This window comes from Carassius auratus, chromosome 10, assembly GCF_003368295.1.
Source record: "Carassius auratus strain Wakin chromosome 10, ASM336829v1, whole genome shotgun sequence".
Lineage (NCBI taxonomy): Eukaryota > Metazoa > Chordata > Actinopteri > Cypriniformes > Cyprinidae > Carassius > Carassius auratus.
The window spans coordinates 11,779,270-11,796,157 of NC_039252.1; the positions used below are offsets into that span (position 1 = coordinate 11,779,270).

At 36.7% G+C, this 16,888-nt stretch overlaps 1 protein-coding gene across 1 annotated transcript in view; it reads right to left on the bottom strand.

Moving 5' to 3' along the window:
• The window catches only part of gbe1a (glucan (1,4-alpha-), branching enzyme 1a), a 118,674-nt gene that overhangs the window by 41,105 nt on the left and 60,681 nt on the right, over positions 1-16,888 (bottom strand). The window contains exons 9-12 of the mRNA XM_026273678.1: positions 16,602-16,729; positions 14,614-14,712; positions 653-763; positions 368-539 (exon numbers count right to left, since the gene is read on the bottom strand). Coding sequence (XP_026129463.1) covers positions 368-539; positions 653-763; positions 14,614-14,712; positions 16,602-16,729 — 510 coding nt within the window. The remainder of the gene's footprint in view (positions 1-367; positions 540-652; positions 764-14,613; positions 14,713-16,601; positions 16,730-16,888) is intronic.

The following is a 16,888-nucleotide window of genomic DNA, read 5'->3' on the forward strand; positions in this document are numbered from 1 at the left end:
AGACAGCAATCTTTGAGTGTAGTTTCTTTCCTGTGTTGTGATGTATGTACACACTTACTTAGCTTTCTTTTTGGCCACTTGTCTGAGATAGTGTCTTATTTTATAGTTTTATAGACGTCTATTTTTTTTAAACTGTAATGCCTCTCAACCACACCAATATTGGGAACTACTAACCATTGGAAATCTATTCAAAAAATCCTCAAGGGGAAGATCCAGTAGCACATGATCAGCCTGAGATTCAATATGCCTTACAACTTCAAAACTAGTTTACCCCTGCCAAGAATGCCAGCAATCCCTCTTCCTTGGTGGAGGCACACTAAAGAAATGCATCAAGTATCCAGCAAAACTGGTTTCCAAGGAGACTCACCCATGAAGTTGAGGTAGCCCTCCCCTCCTAGACTCTGAGTAAGGAGACGGATGAGTTTATGCAGCTGGATGCCACGGTCTATAACAGGCGTCATGGCAGTAAGAGCACTCATGTTGGTGTACATCTCCTTGTCCATCAGCCAGAATGCCAATGATTTGTCCCCAACCAAGGCCTAGAAACAAGTGTAGAGATTTGAGCATGTGTGATCTTATATAAAGAGAGTAAAACACCAAATGGTAAATGGTAACCAGCAAAAATTGAGTTTCAAATTGACAAATTGCTAACTTGGTCATGGCTTTCAGCATAGGTAATAGATGCCTCCCCTCTCCTTCTGTTGGTCAGGGTGTGAACAATGTTCACCAAATCCCAATCTTCATCTCGAACTTCCTTCAGGACCTTTGATAAGCGATTAAGCAACAAAAAGTTAATGAGCAAGTGCTATTACCATTTTTGGTATGACTTCAGAATAATGTCTGTTTTCAGCAAGTAACTATACAGGAAGTATGTAATACATACTACATTAACACCGAACTTAAAGGAATACTCCACCCCATAAGGAAAATTTTGTCATACAGTAAATCACTTACTCCCATGTCATTCCAAATCCGTAAAGCTTTGTTCATCTTGGCAACACAATTTATGATATTTTGGATGAAAACCAGAAGGCTTGTGACTGTCCCATTGACTGCCAAGTAAGTTAGACTATCAAGGTCCAGAAAAGTATGAAAAGCATTGTCAGTATAGTCCATCTGCCATCAGTGGTTCAACCGTAATGTTATGAAGCTACGAGACTACTGTTTGTAGGTGAAGAAAACTAAAATAATGACTTTTTTTTTTAACAATTCTACGAAGATGTGCTGTTTTCTTTCAAATCAAAGCATAAATACACGTAGAAACAGTGCATCCTTGTGGTGCGGCTGACACAGAAGAGCGTAGGCAGTATGAGTGACGTGGAGAGACACAGAGAAGAGTGTTGACAAAGGAATTGATGAATAAAAGGGTTATTTTTGTTATCTTTGCTTACAAACAGTAGTCTCGTCACTTCATAACATTACGGTTGAAACACTGATGGCAGATGGACTATTCTGACGATGCTTTTCATACTTTTCTGGACCTTGACAGTGTACCTTAGCAGTATATGAGACAATCACAAGCCTCCAGGTTTTCATCCAAAATATTTTAAATTGTGTTCCGAAGACGAACAAAGCTTTTACAGGTTTGGAACAACATTTCAATTTTGGGGTGGAGTACACCTTTAATACTATTAAGTAATAGGGAAGCAAGATTAAGCAAGCACTAAGTAATAGCAAATTTAGAACAAAGGAAGTTCCTTATTAGGTACTTGTTAATTACTAAATAAAAAAATTGGGTAGCACTTTATTTTACAGTCCTGTTCCTCATGTACATACTATGTACTTATTATAGTAATTGCAATAGCTAAGTAATAACTAGGTACTTACCCTAAACCTACCCCTAAACCTAACCCTACCCCATGTAGTTACCTTGTATTACCAGAACTTTCTTAGATAAATACACTGTAAGTACACTATAAATACATGTAAGTACACGTACTGTAAAATAAAGTGCAACCAAATATTTTTATTGAAAACAACTTGTTAACGATGACCAATTAATAAATGATAACCAATTACTAATTACTAATCACAATACCAGGAGGTCTAAAAAGTTTCTTAAAATGATCATAAAATTTATTTTTTAAACACTTGCACCTCAAATGGGTTCTTCGTGGAAATGAATTAATAAATATTATATCCCCCCAAATAACTTGGCTACAGGTTGAGAATGTGACTACAACACTTATCAAAGGATAAACGTACATTCTTTGTTTATTTTAAACTTAAACATAGAATGATAATAATGATTAAAAAAAATCATTTTAAACATTTTAAACAATTAGGAAGTGATGCTAACGTTAGTTCACCATTATGAGCTTTATTCAGTGTCAGTTCAGTAAGTCTCTGACTTGAAAACACCAGTTATTATTGGCAGTAGCCTGGAGAGGACTCCTCTTCAGTATATGAATAAAACAATGATGTTCTCTGGTCAAAAACAATTTGCATCCTTGATGAAGACAGTTAATTGATTATTCTTTAGTAATTGGTCACAACTAGCAAGAAAGTGTCAATGAGGATATTTTTTCAGTAATTAATCGAATACCTAATAAGTACTTCGTTAATCTTGCCTCTATAGAAGCAAACAGTATTAAGTTCAGTGTTAATGTAGAACTACCTATTTCTTCCTGCATAGTTACTTGTTAACAGAAGACCATTATTCTATAGTGTTACCCAATTTTCTGTAATATCATCACTATTTATAAGGACAAAACAAACTTTGGATCCAATATCTGGATCAACAGAAATAAGATGCATTGTGAGCAGCTCCAAACTGAAAATGAACCAAAACCGAAGCTTACACATTGACCCCTTACATGAAAGGATGCAAACTGAATTCGTTGAGGTAGGATACATGAGTCTTTGAATAGGAAATGACAAGCAGACCCCGTGGGCGGCTAGATTTTTTCTACCGTGTCAAGCTGAGGTCGGAGCTGCATCTGAAAGTCAACTCGGGACGAAACTTAATGTAGCGAGCTCAATGGCCTGAGAGTTCTCTACAGACCAGGTGTGGGATCCTTCATGTGTGAAATCCCAGATTGCTGCTCCACATTCAGATGTCTGTCCACTGTCTTTCCCATGTCCCGTGGTTTGGAACAGCCATCTTGAAGCTGAATCTGTATTTAGTGGAAGACTGGCTCATTGACCACATTAACGGTTGGAGCTGGTGAATCCCATTGACTTTGCCAATACTGACTGTTGTTCTGGGTCGTTGATATGGTGCGCTTTGTGGGAGCGGGTCGATGGCTATGTTTGGACTCAGTGGAGCAGTGTTGAGGTCATTGACTGGATCAGTACTCTATGTTGTCCTCCAATGACTTATTTGAGAATGAGCTCACACTTCGAAAGAGTCGAAACGAAAGATGAAATTTCTGTTTGCAAAAGGTGACCTCCCAAACAGTTTCTAGCTTGCAAGTGCTCTGTGTTGATCTGACACGATTTGAGTGGCAAAGGGTCAACGAGCACAGCTGGATACTAGAGCAAGTCTGGCACCGTTCATCAGAACACAGGATTAAAGTATCTGTACTGCTCGAACTCTCTCTAACGAACACAAACACCTGCTTGCTGCGAGACACCTGTTTCTGATTATGAGTATTTACCTCAGGATGTTTTTTCCCTTGGTGAGCATATTAATTTGGCACATCATTTCATTTTATAAACATTTCAGAGCATACGGATAACTAGTCAGGAGGCTGGTGTTTGTTTAGAGTTTGTTTGGAAGTATAACGTGAGGGGGTGAGGAGAAACATACAGAGAGAAAATGTTTTTAATATTTAAAATTATTTTCCCCTGGATGAACCTTGTGTAAAAAAGCTTAAACCAGGCTAAAACGATTTTGGTCTCTTAGCCTGGACAAAACTGTCTAGGCTGGTCAATTTTGGCAATTTTAGGGGTGTTCTGACCATTTGTTTGCTGGTCAGCCATTGTGTCTTGGAAATTATCTAGACCATTTGAACCTCAGATTCCCTGCTTGGCCATGGTTAGTCTATTTTGTTGGTTTTAGAGGGGTTTGGGATCTTGTCAGCTGGCCAGACTGGGACACCAGCAAAATAGCAAAACAGACCATTTTTATAAGCTGGAAATCTGGTCTTCAGATGGTCTAGTAGGTCTCCCAGCCATGCCTACCTGGTTAGAATGGTCTGTTTCCCCACTTTTAGGGGAGTCTGGCCATTTGCCTGCTGGTGAGCCACTGGTCTCTTGGAAACCCTGCCTAGCCAAGTGGGTTAGATTGGTTTGACCAACCTGACAGGCTTGGCATCTGGTCTTTAGATCTTTAGATGGTCTCTCAGCCTGGTCAAGCTAGTCAAGTTGAAATATTTAGCTGATTTTAAAATTTTGGTTTGGATTGATTTTGGAAACCCTACAGATACAGTTAGGGTGCATCTAAGTCATTATCACAAATAGTAATCAACTAATGGCACATACTGAATTTAACACCAGTAGGGTGATAGCATGGTTGTGGAGGGAATAAGCATAGGGAGCAAAGAGACAGAAAGGAAGTGACTCTGACAGGCCCATCTCTCTCCGCTCCTCCTCTCCTGCTCACCATCATTAGAGCAGAAGGGTGACGGACAGATAAAGGAAACCTTTTAATAACACTGCAACCTTTTAAGAGGGGGCACAATCGACAGAGCCCACGGGCGAGCTGGAGCCAATCAATGCGGCTGTGCCCTGCCATCTACTCTTTCTCCTAGCCTCCCACTCCCTATCTGTTCCATCTCTCTCGCGCTTTCTCATTCTGTCAGTGAAAGGGGAGACATCTTCCACCTACATTTTCACAACTGCTCCCCGGAAACTTCTCTGTCTAAACAGTACTTTTCCTCATTATTAGAAGTGTTCCCTGCTCTCCCTGACGGGACTGACTCTCACTCTGTCATTAGCAGCAATGCGTTTTACAGATAGGGGACGAGGTCTGTGATAGAATCGCTCCTCTGAGGAAAGATGCATTTATGCTGTGGTGACATTTTAACAGCTGATCTTTTCCTTTACATTCATATGTTTTTCAAGTTCTGACTAAGATTAGAGAATTTTCCTCCCACGTAGTCTCTCGCCTGGGGAGCAAACTGTCCTATACCTTCTCTCTTAATTTTCTTATCTCTTAATTTTCCTTCCTGTTGCTCTCGCTCTTTCCATAGCAAGCTGTCATTAAAGTCCAAACTCAGCCATGTTCCATTTATTCAGAATTGACCCGATTAACTCCTGTACACAACTTTTTATTATCCTAAATTCGTCATTGCGCATTATTCCAAACACAAAATGTGTCTCCAGAATCTTTCATAAAATGTAATGACTTGCTCTGCCACTTAAATGACTTTCTGTTTTTGCATTCACATGGGCTATTGGTTAATGTTAACCAACAGCCATTTAAGCGCTGTCTGCATACATTCTGATACAGAATGCATATTTTGTTCAAATTCTAATCTTGCTTTTTTTTTTTTTCTCATTGAATCATCCTGGAATAGGTCACATTAGGTCAAACAGGTTTCTGCCTTTAAATTCTGGATATCAAATCACTTTTTTTTTTTATTATTACACAGAAGCAACATTCCCAATATGATTTTAAAGTATTATCTTTTTTATGTGCATCATATGAATAATTAGTACTTTTGTGACATAACTACTGTTATTGTGAAGCCTAATTAAAGACTAATCTTGAGACTACACAACTTCACATTCAGTGTTCTTTGAACCACATTAACACTTTTTAGCACCAACACAGACGCTGATCAGCATTTGATAATGAGCTGTAAATCCTTACCACTGATCTTCATGTTTAAGAACCAAAAGAAGAATCCTATAAAACGGAAGAACAGCATGAATCAGGAGCTGAAGAGGGACAGCACACTCATTAACGATTTTACTGCCTCGTTGCCCTTGTCCTTATATCATAAAAGAGGGGTGACCATGCATGGAAAACAAAACAAAAATGAATTATACTCACATAAAGTCACTTTCAGATTCGCTTTCATTTTCAAACTGATTTAAGCAGTTGCAGAAAGTTGTTTATATATTTAATTAGAACTGCTGTTATGAGGCTTTGGTTTATGATTTGCTATTTTTACAAGCACGATTCTTCATGCTTGCATACGTGATGCAGCAGAAGGACAGAGGATAGTCCCACACAGAAAAATATTAAATCACTTGTGAACATATTTTCAGGAAATTATTCAAAAACATAACTGAAAATAATTATTTGACAATGCAAGCAAACTGTCTTCATTATTAGTCTATAATTAGTTCACTTAAACATCAAATTATTTATCATTTAATTGTAATTATCCCCCCCCCCATGGAAATACATAAGGCAGAAATTTCAAACAGTACTCTGCATACAATGTAAGTGAATGGGTGGCCATTAAACTGTAAAATAATAATAATAATAATAATAATAAAAACAAAAAAACTAAAAGTGGTCTTTACATATTTCAAGTCTCCTGAAGCTATACAACAGAGTTACATGAGGGACATAGTAAAAATTAAATCAGTTCACTTCTTTAATCTTCGCTGTATGGAAATGTGCGGCTTGGACATTTTACTAAATAGCTTAATTTGTGTTTGACAGAAGATAAAGTCATACTGGTTTAGAATGACATGATGTAAATGATGACAAAACTGTCATTTAAATTAATCTATCCCATTAAGTATTATAACTTTGGCTAACTAAGACTTTGGCTCAGAAAAGTTTCCTTCCCTAGACAGAAGTTTGAATCACATGCATTCAAAGCCAAAGCTAGAAGCTGTGTTTATTTTCCCTCTTTTAAAAAAGATCAAATCAAAAGAACGGAACGGTTTCCTGTGGAGGGAGTGCATCAGGCCAGCGTGTTACATGCCCTGCCAGCACACTTACACTGCTTTACAAAGGCAATCTGTAAAGATCTTTCCGGTCGAAATATGCTGCAGTCTGCCCTGTCTGCCGTCTTTGTTGTGTTGTACTGTGTAATTCATTACAGTTCACTGAATGTGACAATAACTTCTGCTCACATTTCCTCTAAATATAATCTACACAAAGAGAAATCAGGAAGAAGCGGATGGGGGTAAAAAACGGTCAGGATTGTTAAATAAAAATTCCTTGTCCAACAAGCACATGTGCAACGAAGCTAAAAAACTGGAAGACACAGATAAGCAACATGAAACACAGAGACGTAAACAACAGAGGAACGGGAATAAAAAGGAACTCCAAATATACTGCGACACAACAAAAGAAAAAGAGCAGCAGAACTGAAATCTCAAAGCAAAGTGATTTTCCTTTCTGAATCCATTCCCCCTTTTTTTACGAGACACTTTTATGTGATAAAAAGCAGGTTTTCCATATTTGAGACAGGGTTAGTACACTAATACAAGGGAAGCAAGGGAGATGGAGGCAGAAACCACAAACTGCTTTTGGAAACGCAAAGTTTCTCGCTCTTGCAGGCCTTCAGAATGCGAATACAGTCTTCAAATAAATTTGCCACGCTGAACAGCAATGAGAGATGCGCAGCGTCAGTCCCTCTGAGCCACGGATTGTAAGGGAAGGATTAGAAACACGAGTCCCGGTAGGATGGCTTTAACACAGAGATTCTTAGATGATGTAGAGACGACAGGAGCTTGGGAAGAGTCTTTTGTGAAGCAAGGATGAGATCCGACTGTAATCTGTCTTTACAGTGGGTATCAGCTGTGATTTAGCAGTTCATTTGCTCTTTCAAAAGAAGAGGTCATCTTTTGTCGTAACATATGGACTACCTTGCACACAGCACATTAGCTTGATATTATGCAATTTTGCTAAAGTACATTATAGATTTACATTTATGCCCTTGGATGATGCTTCCATCCAAGAGTGCATTCAATGCTCGCATTTTTATCAGTTAATGCTTTTCCTGGAAACCCCTTGACCTTGCTGTTGCTACTATATACACTTACGCATAAGCAAATGGCATCATTAGCAAATCATTAGCATTTTTTACATTTAAATTGGTAATGGAGGATTGAAATGCAGAAGCGCCTGTGTCTGTGTTTGCGTTTATGAGCAGAAGAAGGGCATAAATAGACAAATCAATAGATGATAAGCTGCTGTGTCATCTCATTGGGACTGGCCAACTCCCAGAGGTCAAAGAGGTCAGTACACACATGCTATAAGTCTTAGAACACCTTCGAATCCAATCAATATTCAGAGTTTTTTTCTAGAAAACTATTCTACTATTCTACAGAAGTGTGATACATCTGACAAAACCTCATACACATTTTTACTGTTATTTTTTTTTTGTTTCAGGTGTCTGATCATTAAAGCTGCATTTTTAAGTAGTAGTAGTAGTAGTAGTAAAACTGTAAAATATTATTATAATTCTAAATAATGGTTTTATATTTTAATATACTTTGTATGCATTTATTCCTTTAGTGACAAGGCTGAATTTCCATCAGTCATTACTACAGTCTTCAGTGTCACATAATCATTCATAAATCATTCTAACAAGCTGATTTATTATCAATGCTAGAAATAGTTGAGCTGCTTGATTTTTTACTTTTATGAATATATTATTTGATAAGAAGTTTAAGAACAATAGCATGTTTTGATTAATAGTAAATAGCATGTTATCATTTTGAAAATGTTTTGTTTTTTTACTTTTAGTTAGTGTAGTAATTCTAATTAGATTTAAAGACAACAAAAGAAGTATAAAAATAAAAATAAAATCATGCTGAGCAATGGAATAACTAAATAAATCACAAATTATGACGATGCAAATAAATTAATAAAAGATAAAGAGACAAATGTAAATAACTAACTTGATAAATTGATTAATGAAAAATAAAATGCTGCTGGCTGGACTGCATTGTGTTCTTGTAAGGATATCATTCAGACACATCACAAAGAAAGCAAACTACTGTTGTGCCATATGGCTCTGAATATGACCATGCCATAAAAGCCTTAAAGAACCTAAATAAGATGTAATTGCTAAAGATACAGCTAATGAAAGTGAGGAGGACAGAGAAGAGAAAAACAAATGTTTTTAAGGAAAAGCAAAGTGCAAACTGTGCCTCCATGCAAGTCATATGCAGCTGTAATTCCTCAACTGTTCAGTAGAGGGAGGAATGAGTACACAAACTTCAGACAAAGCTTTAGGACAACTGGAAAGACTTCTCTAAAAACAGTCACAAGTTAAATATTAAGAACTCCCATGCTCCCATGGGGAAAGATGGCAGATTTCAAATTTGGAGATCATATTCTCCTCTAAATCTCTCTGCTAACACATTCAATGGCCAATCAAGACTTGAAGCTCGAGAAAACAGTACTGCTGGCACAACATATCATCTTCTCTCTCATCATACGTTTACAATAATTCCACATCTCCTGAAATCTGCTATTTAACCAAACAAACAGGAAATGCACATGCCTTAACCACAGACTTAATTACTGCAAACACAGCTCCCCCGCAATCACACACAATCAGTGCAGTCTGACGGGAGAGAGAGCCAGTTATCTGCCTTAGCGATCACCATATCTTCTTTTCTCTCCATCCTTCTCCCACATTTCTCCTCCTCAGACCACAGGAAGGGAAATAAAAGTATATAGATACATAATTCATCCACCTGAGGTTGAACTAAAGCTCCAATATGCTCGATTGAGGAAGCCAAAAAGAGTGACTTCCCATTACAATTATGCATTATAAGCTTTAATTGTTCCTCTTGAGAGCAGACGAGCACGAGGGTGGGGTGTTGATGTTGGTGTGGATGTAATGGAAAATTATTAGATAATTTGATTTAATTTGCTTAAGCAAATTAATCAAATCAACAGCCACATGGAGCTTAGCACCATGAATTAAACAAATAAGGTCTGTGGAGTACTTTTAGCCAGGGAGGCCAGAAGGATATTAATCTGTTTTCTAGTGGCACTGCTGGTAATTACACACGATGGCTTTATTTGCCACCATGACCTCTTTCTCCCAGAGCACACAAGAGATTGCTCGTGCATACAGTAAACTCAGATGTAAATAAATGCTCACGACTACACACAGATAAAATAAATGATCAAACTCATAACAGACTAAAACTTGCTCACAAAGATCCACGCCAAGTCCTTTTGTAGTTAACAATATACGTGATACTTGAAATACAATAAGGTACTGTTTGAGAGGTTGTGCTGTATTGTTAATATAACCATGTTAGCTATGACATGCACTGGGTGTGCTTATTGCTTTAAGGGTTACTATATAAAATAAACATTTTGCATAAGAATAAAAGAAGATCAAACAGTTACAGTATGTAATTCTACGGGTGCTTTGAAACCATATAGTGCCATGTGGTGAAGGAATGTTATAGCTGCTACTTAATCTTGTAATATTGTTTAAGTTTTATAAAACAAAACACAACACAAATTAAACAAATTAAACAAAAACGTAAAAAGACGACACAAACAAAACTTCAACAACATAAATTAAACAAAAACCTCAAACGACACAAACCAAAACCTCAAGACAACAAAAATAAAACTTCAACACAAAAAACAAATGAAACAAAAACCTCAAACAAAACAAAACCTCAAAACAGCACAAACAAATCTTTAACACTACATAAAACAAAAACCTCAAGACAACACAAATAAAACTTCAACACAAAACACAAATGAAACAAAAGCCTCAAACAACACAAACTAAACAAAAACCTCAAGACAACACAAATGAAACTTCAACACACAACAGAAGTGAATCAAAAACCTCAAACACAAACAAAACAAAAACCTCAAGACAACACAAAATGAAACTTCAACACAAAACACAAATGAAACAAAAACCTCAAACAACAAAAACTAAACAAAAGCCTCAAGCCAACACAAACTAAACAAAAGCCTAAGAAAAAAAAAAATTATAAATATATAGGACCAGGCCTGGGACATTATTTTATGTTTGTTTTTTATTTTGTGCGCACCAGTCGTCCGTGAGGGGCTGGTGCGCTGTTTTGTGTTTATTTTTGGAATTATTAAAATGTTTTGATTGTCCGCCGGTTCCCGCCTCCTTCTTCCCGATGATATTGAGTTTTAATATTATTACATATATATATATATATATATACATATATATATATATATATATATATATATATATATATATATATATATATATATATATATATATATATATATATGCTATACACACACACACACACACACACACTTATTGCTTAAAATAAAACTTCAACACAACAAAACAAAACCTAGACAAGAAAAACCTAAACAAGGTACAAGATACAAAATAAATAAAATTAAATATGCTATGATGCTTATGTGGGAATGTGAATTTAAGTAATGCACAAAGAAACACCTATATGATACTGTACGTGTCAGTTGACCTCTCCTCCCAACAGACAGCAGCAGACATTATAACTGCCACCCGCCACAGGCCACCAGAAACTCATTGTGATCTAATCTGCTTTTCAGTTATAACTTCATTTCCATTTCTCTACTTCAGGAAGTATGACTGAACTCGCGCTCTCCTCTCTGCCCCGCAAATCAAACGGCATCGTTAATAAACCTATTGATTCCACATATTAATGTATTCATCACCGAATACAGTGAGGGAGAGAGAACAGCTGCTCTCTTTATGGAAATCTCTAAAGATTTCATTAGCTTTTGGGGAGGTTTCATTACGGACCGCGGCCCTCTTCTCCTTCTGTTTCTCTCCAGTCTGTTCATCATCTGCATTATCGATTCGGAGAGGCGGACATTTTAATTTCACAAGTGAGCCACGCTCAGCCGACCTCCGTCACAGCGCAGCGCGCAGCTGAGAAGCCCTAACACAGTGTGTGTGACATAGGAGGAGAGGACGAGAGACACAGAAAGAGAGAAAGAGGTGGAATTCAGAATTAAATCAGGAGGGAGTTTGCCCTTTTGAACAGCTCATTGTGAAAGAGAGAGTTATGGCACGGAGAGGTGAAGCATGGACAGGAATTTCTTTGTCTGAGGGGGGTCACAGACGCAGGGTTACTATAGTTTGTCAAGGGATTAAAAGAAAAGTTCATCTAAAAATGAAAAATTCATTTACTCACCCCCATTCTTGCAAACCCATATGACTTTCATCTAAAAATACCATAAAGCTGGAATACAGGAGTTGGGTTGTACTCAAAGTCTTCTGAAGTCTCTTAAATTCAGCAAAGCTGCATTTATTTGATCTATTCTAATACATTAAAAAATTTAATTTTTTCCTGTAATGGGAAAACTGAAGTTTCAGTCTCCAGTGTCACATGATCCTCCAGAAATCATTCTAAAATGCTGATTTGCTGCTTAAAAAACATTTCTTATTCTTACTATCAATGTTAAAAGCAGTTTTTTTCAGGTTTCTTTGATAACGTACAAAAGAATAGCATCTATTTGAAATAGAAATCGTTTTTAACATTATAGTTATACAATAATGCAATTTAGTGATATTTAGATATTTAACTTAAAATATTACATAAAAACACAAAAGATTATTAGTATAACTTTTAGCATGATTTATTTTTGTAAATGTCTTATTTAAAGTTTGCGCAACAGAATTTATAATAAGATATGCAAAACTTTAAAACCATTGTCATTTATACCACAACTGGGGCATAATTTGACCATACACCAGCATAAGATGAGATTTCAGAGCTACACTAAAACAAATGATAAGATTTTCATTAAGGTTAATTTATTACAGCTACATTTTAAAATAAATGTTGAAAGTTAGTTAACTAAATTTATTTAAACGTAGCTAAAATAAATTGATTGCAACCACGTACCTTAATTTTTTTTTTTTTTTTCAATGAATATATTTTTCAGTGTATGGCTACAATGCTAATGACACAAATTTTGGTTTGTTCCCACACAAAGCTATCAAATGTCTTTAGAAGACCTGAAAAAGGACACACATTGTACCTGTATGCTTTTGGAAAAGAGCAGCATCACCATTCCACAAACATCATAATGTCACTCGGGTTTGAACCACATGAGTGTGAGTAAATGATGTATCAAATTTTCATGTTGCGATTAACTGCTAATGCTTTTATCACAGTATACAGTCTTATCATGATATTGAAATTTAGTTTAAAAAAGTGTTGTCATAATACAGTATATCAGGTTTAATAACTTTTTTCTTATAACAAAAATAGCTGAACATTTAAATAATACAGTTGATTTGAACAATGTGTTATTAAATATTGGAATTACCTTAGATTAATTAATGTTTAGAATCATTTTTTATTGGAAGTTTATGTTAAGTAATGAATTGACTAATGTAAATTAATGAAGCCTTAATGTAAAGTGTGACCGAGCAATAAAGAATCAAAACATTTCCAAACAATATCTAGGGCATGTTTAGTCCAGATTAAAATGTAAAAAAGTTATTTTAATAAATAGCCTATTAAGTCTAAATATTTAAGTATTTGGCACTGTGGTGCACACCATAGCGAAAACAAAAATCTGAATGGCTGTTTAAATAATTTAAACATGTTTTGAAACAGAAAGTAGCGCAGCTGTTTGTTTACAGGGTTTCCAGGGTAACGGCTGCATTTCTGCTGTTCTGCGCCATCTGCTGTAAGAGAGTACGGTGCGCTTTCTTCCAGAGCGTCTCTCACGCATTCAGCCATGAGCTTCTCTTCTGTGCTTTGTTTACACACGCTCTTATAGCGGTGTTATGCAGTGTGACCATTTGTTGGGATAAGTGTTTTTAAAATGCATTTAAAATTCAGAATAATTTGTAATAAATAATTGTTATCTGTATTTTTAAGTGCCCACGATAACAATATTGTGCGTAATCATTATCGTGATATCGCATTACCAAATACGGGCACATGTCTAAAATGATGACAGGGCTGTCATTTTGGGGTTAACTGTTCCTTTAAGATTGTAAACAGGGATACGCTTGATATTCTGTGCTCAGCTAAAAGGCAATACAATTTGCAAGTCTGTTTTTTATATGATTGAATACGATTTGTTTCACTTGTTTTCAATTATTTTTCGGGGGTTATGTTCTGGTTTGGTGCCAAGCGTGAAAATTTTGACTTTGCTATACGAGACTTGAAAGCGATTAGAGTTTTGGAAGTCATATTGAATAAGCCTGAAGAACGAGAGGAGTGTGTGTGTGTGAGAGAGACAGAACAAGCACAGAAAATAAATAAATATTAAATCACACAAATACAAAGGCTTGCTGTAATAGAGAGATAGAGACGGGGATATCAATACACAAACCTTTTAATGGCATTCAAAATGCTGCCAAAGGACGAATGAAAGATGAGTAAAGTGGGACTGAAATAGAAGCCCAACAGAAAAAAAAAGTGGGCTGCTATCTGAACTGGCTGTGCCAGATCTCAGATTACTCTGAACTCACGATGCAAACTCAAATCAATACTCTTCCTTTTGTCATTTTAAAAAGGCATCGTCATGCAAAAACCTGGCTCGAATTAAAGTGGAAATGCCCACGCTGATACATGCGTAGATAGAGCTGGGCCAGCAAGGGATTTGGATGCTCGACAGCCACTGCGCAAAGACTACAAATACACAGCTTCATAAAGAGAGATGACCTCAAAACAGTGAACTGCAAACATCAAACAACATCATTTGCACAGAACCAAACACAAAGGAGCAACATCTGTGTGGAGAGGGAGAAATCACAGGAGACGGAAGCTCACCTGAATCCATTTGTCTGGCACGGCCATGGTCAGACGATAATCAAAGCCCAGTCCTCCCTCTTCAATGGACCTGCACAGGCCTGGCATCCCTGATACGTCCTACACAAAATCCATCAGGAATGGAGAGCAGTAAAAAGTGTGTAAATGTGCATTGCTTTTTGGAAAAATGCAGATTAAGCTTTGTTTTAAACAAGCTGGCTTCTATCTGATCCAAGCTAATCATTACAAATATCTAACCATTCATTAACTAAGATACATTTAATTGGCAAGCAAAATGACATCAGATATTTAGGGCCAGATTTACAAAATTAGCATTACACCACAATTCCATAAAAGCGCAGATGGGAGGAGAAAATTATGTGGGTGATTCATTAACAATTACCAACAATTTAGGTTTTAAATAATGGCACAAATACCAGTTTAAAATACCAATGTCAAACGGTTTGGTACTGTCAGCTGTTAGTAAATCTGGACCTTAGTCTTGTTTTCTTAAAAACAAAACTACATTAGTTTTTGCTTAAAACAAGAAATAAAATATCAGCAAATGACTAATAAAATAATAATCATATTTCCCTTTGCATTATTTGTTTGTCTTGCCCCACAGACACATTTTTTTAAACATAAACTTACTTAATATCTTACATCACTTTGCTTCCCAAGTAAATGTACTGTATCTTGAATATTTGTACTGGAAAACAAGACAAAGCTATTGAGGAACATAATATTTTTTTGCAGTTTAATTAAAGTAAATGAGGATTAAAATCCACAAATGACCCTAAAAGCATCATAAAAGTGTTCCAAACTATTTTTCCAAGTGTCCTGAAGTTTTGTATATCTCATCTCCACAAAGCCTTTTCCTCTGGCAACAAGAGCATTGAATCAGTTGAACTCATGAATCAAATCAGTCCTAGTTGTGACTGAATCATTCAGACTGGTTTTGTGAATTGGATCAACTGATTCACTGAAAACATTTGATGTAAAAAAAACAAATTATATTCACAAATTGGACTACTTTTCTAACAAATGTGCCAAGGATAGCTGTGGTGGATGTCATGATTTTCAGTGGACGCTGACTCAAATTCACACAAAGCTATTAACCAGTTAATATACCTTAGACCAGTTTAGACTACTTTAAACTGGAAGTGTTAGCAAAGATAAAGCCAAGGTGCAGAGAACACATAATATATAGAGAGAACATTTTGGATTGAGTCTTCCAGTTCCATTGAGATCTGACTTGTCCAGTCAGTTTCCCACTTTATATGCAACATCAGTGTTAAGAAAATGTAAGGACTGAATATGGCCATCCAGAACACACTTTAACCGATGGAGTCACTTTCTTTTGCAAACCTTTGATGCTCGAAAGCAAAGTATCCATTGGTTGGACGGTAAGAATGTTAATTTCAAAGAGGTTTTGAACAAAAAGATTAATTTCAGATTTGATTTCCCTGCATTGAGAGGGGTTTGGGACTGAGTAAATGTATGAAACGAATGTTGCCTGGTTTGAGGCAACCCTTGAGATACAGCTTCCGTCCATCTTCAGGGATGCTGTTGTACTCTTCTACTTCCCCGATCATTCTGTACTTTTGATTAATAACATTGGCAGATGGGTGAATTAAAGCAATTTGAAAAATGCCTGCTTGAATTACAACCTGCCTGTGGGTCATACGAGACCAGCGAAGAAGAGAGTGAAACAGATCCATACGGAGCCTGCCCCTGAAAATCTCTCCTGCTCTTTTCTTGAATCTTTTGGCCTTAATCACCCAATTATCACCCTGATCCATTAGCCACGGCATTCAGCTCCGACCTCACAGGAGCTTAGATTTAAATAAACGCACCGGCACAGAGCAGGAGAATTGAAAAGAATTAAATGAAATTTCCACTTGGGAGTGAAAAAAAAAAGGTAATGGGAGCTGTAATTGGTGGGAAAGAGGAAAATTTATACCCCCTGTGAAAAAATAGAAATGCACCCGGTGCAGGTAGACTCTCACCTCTGCTACAGTGATGCATTGTGGGTAGAGCTTGTGGAGAATGTAATTGGCCAGCATTAGATAGACAAGTGCGTCTTCATCCACTTGTATCCCGAAGTACTCGCTGTAGTTCCCCGAAAACGACGTGCCTGGGCAAAACCAGATAATTTGACTGTGCGATTCGGAGGAAATTGTGCAGTGGGATATGGATTAATGGCACCACAAGCTTTTCACAAGTGTAATCATTTTACTGTAATATGTATAGAGCTGCCAAGGTCTCCCATAATTTATGATAATGGTTTAAGAAG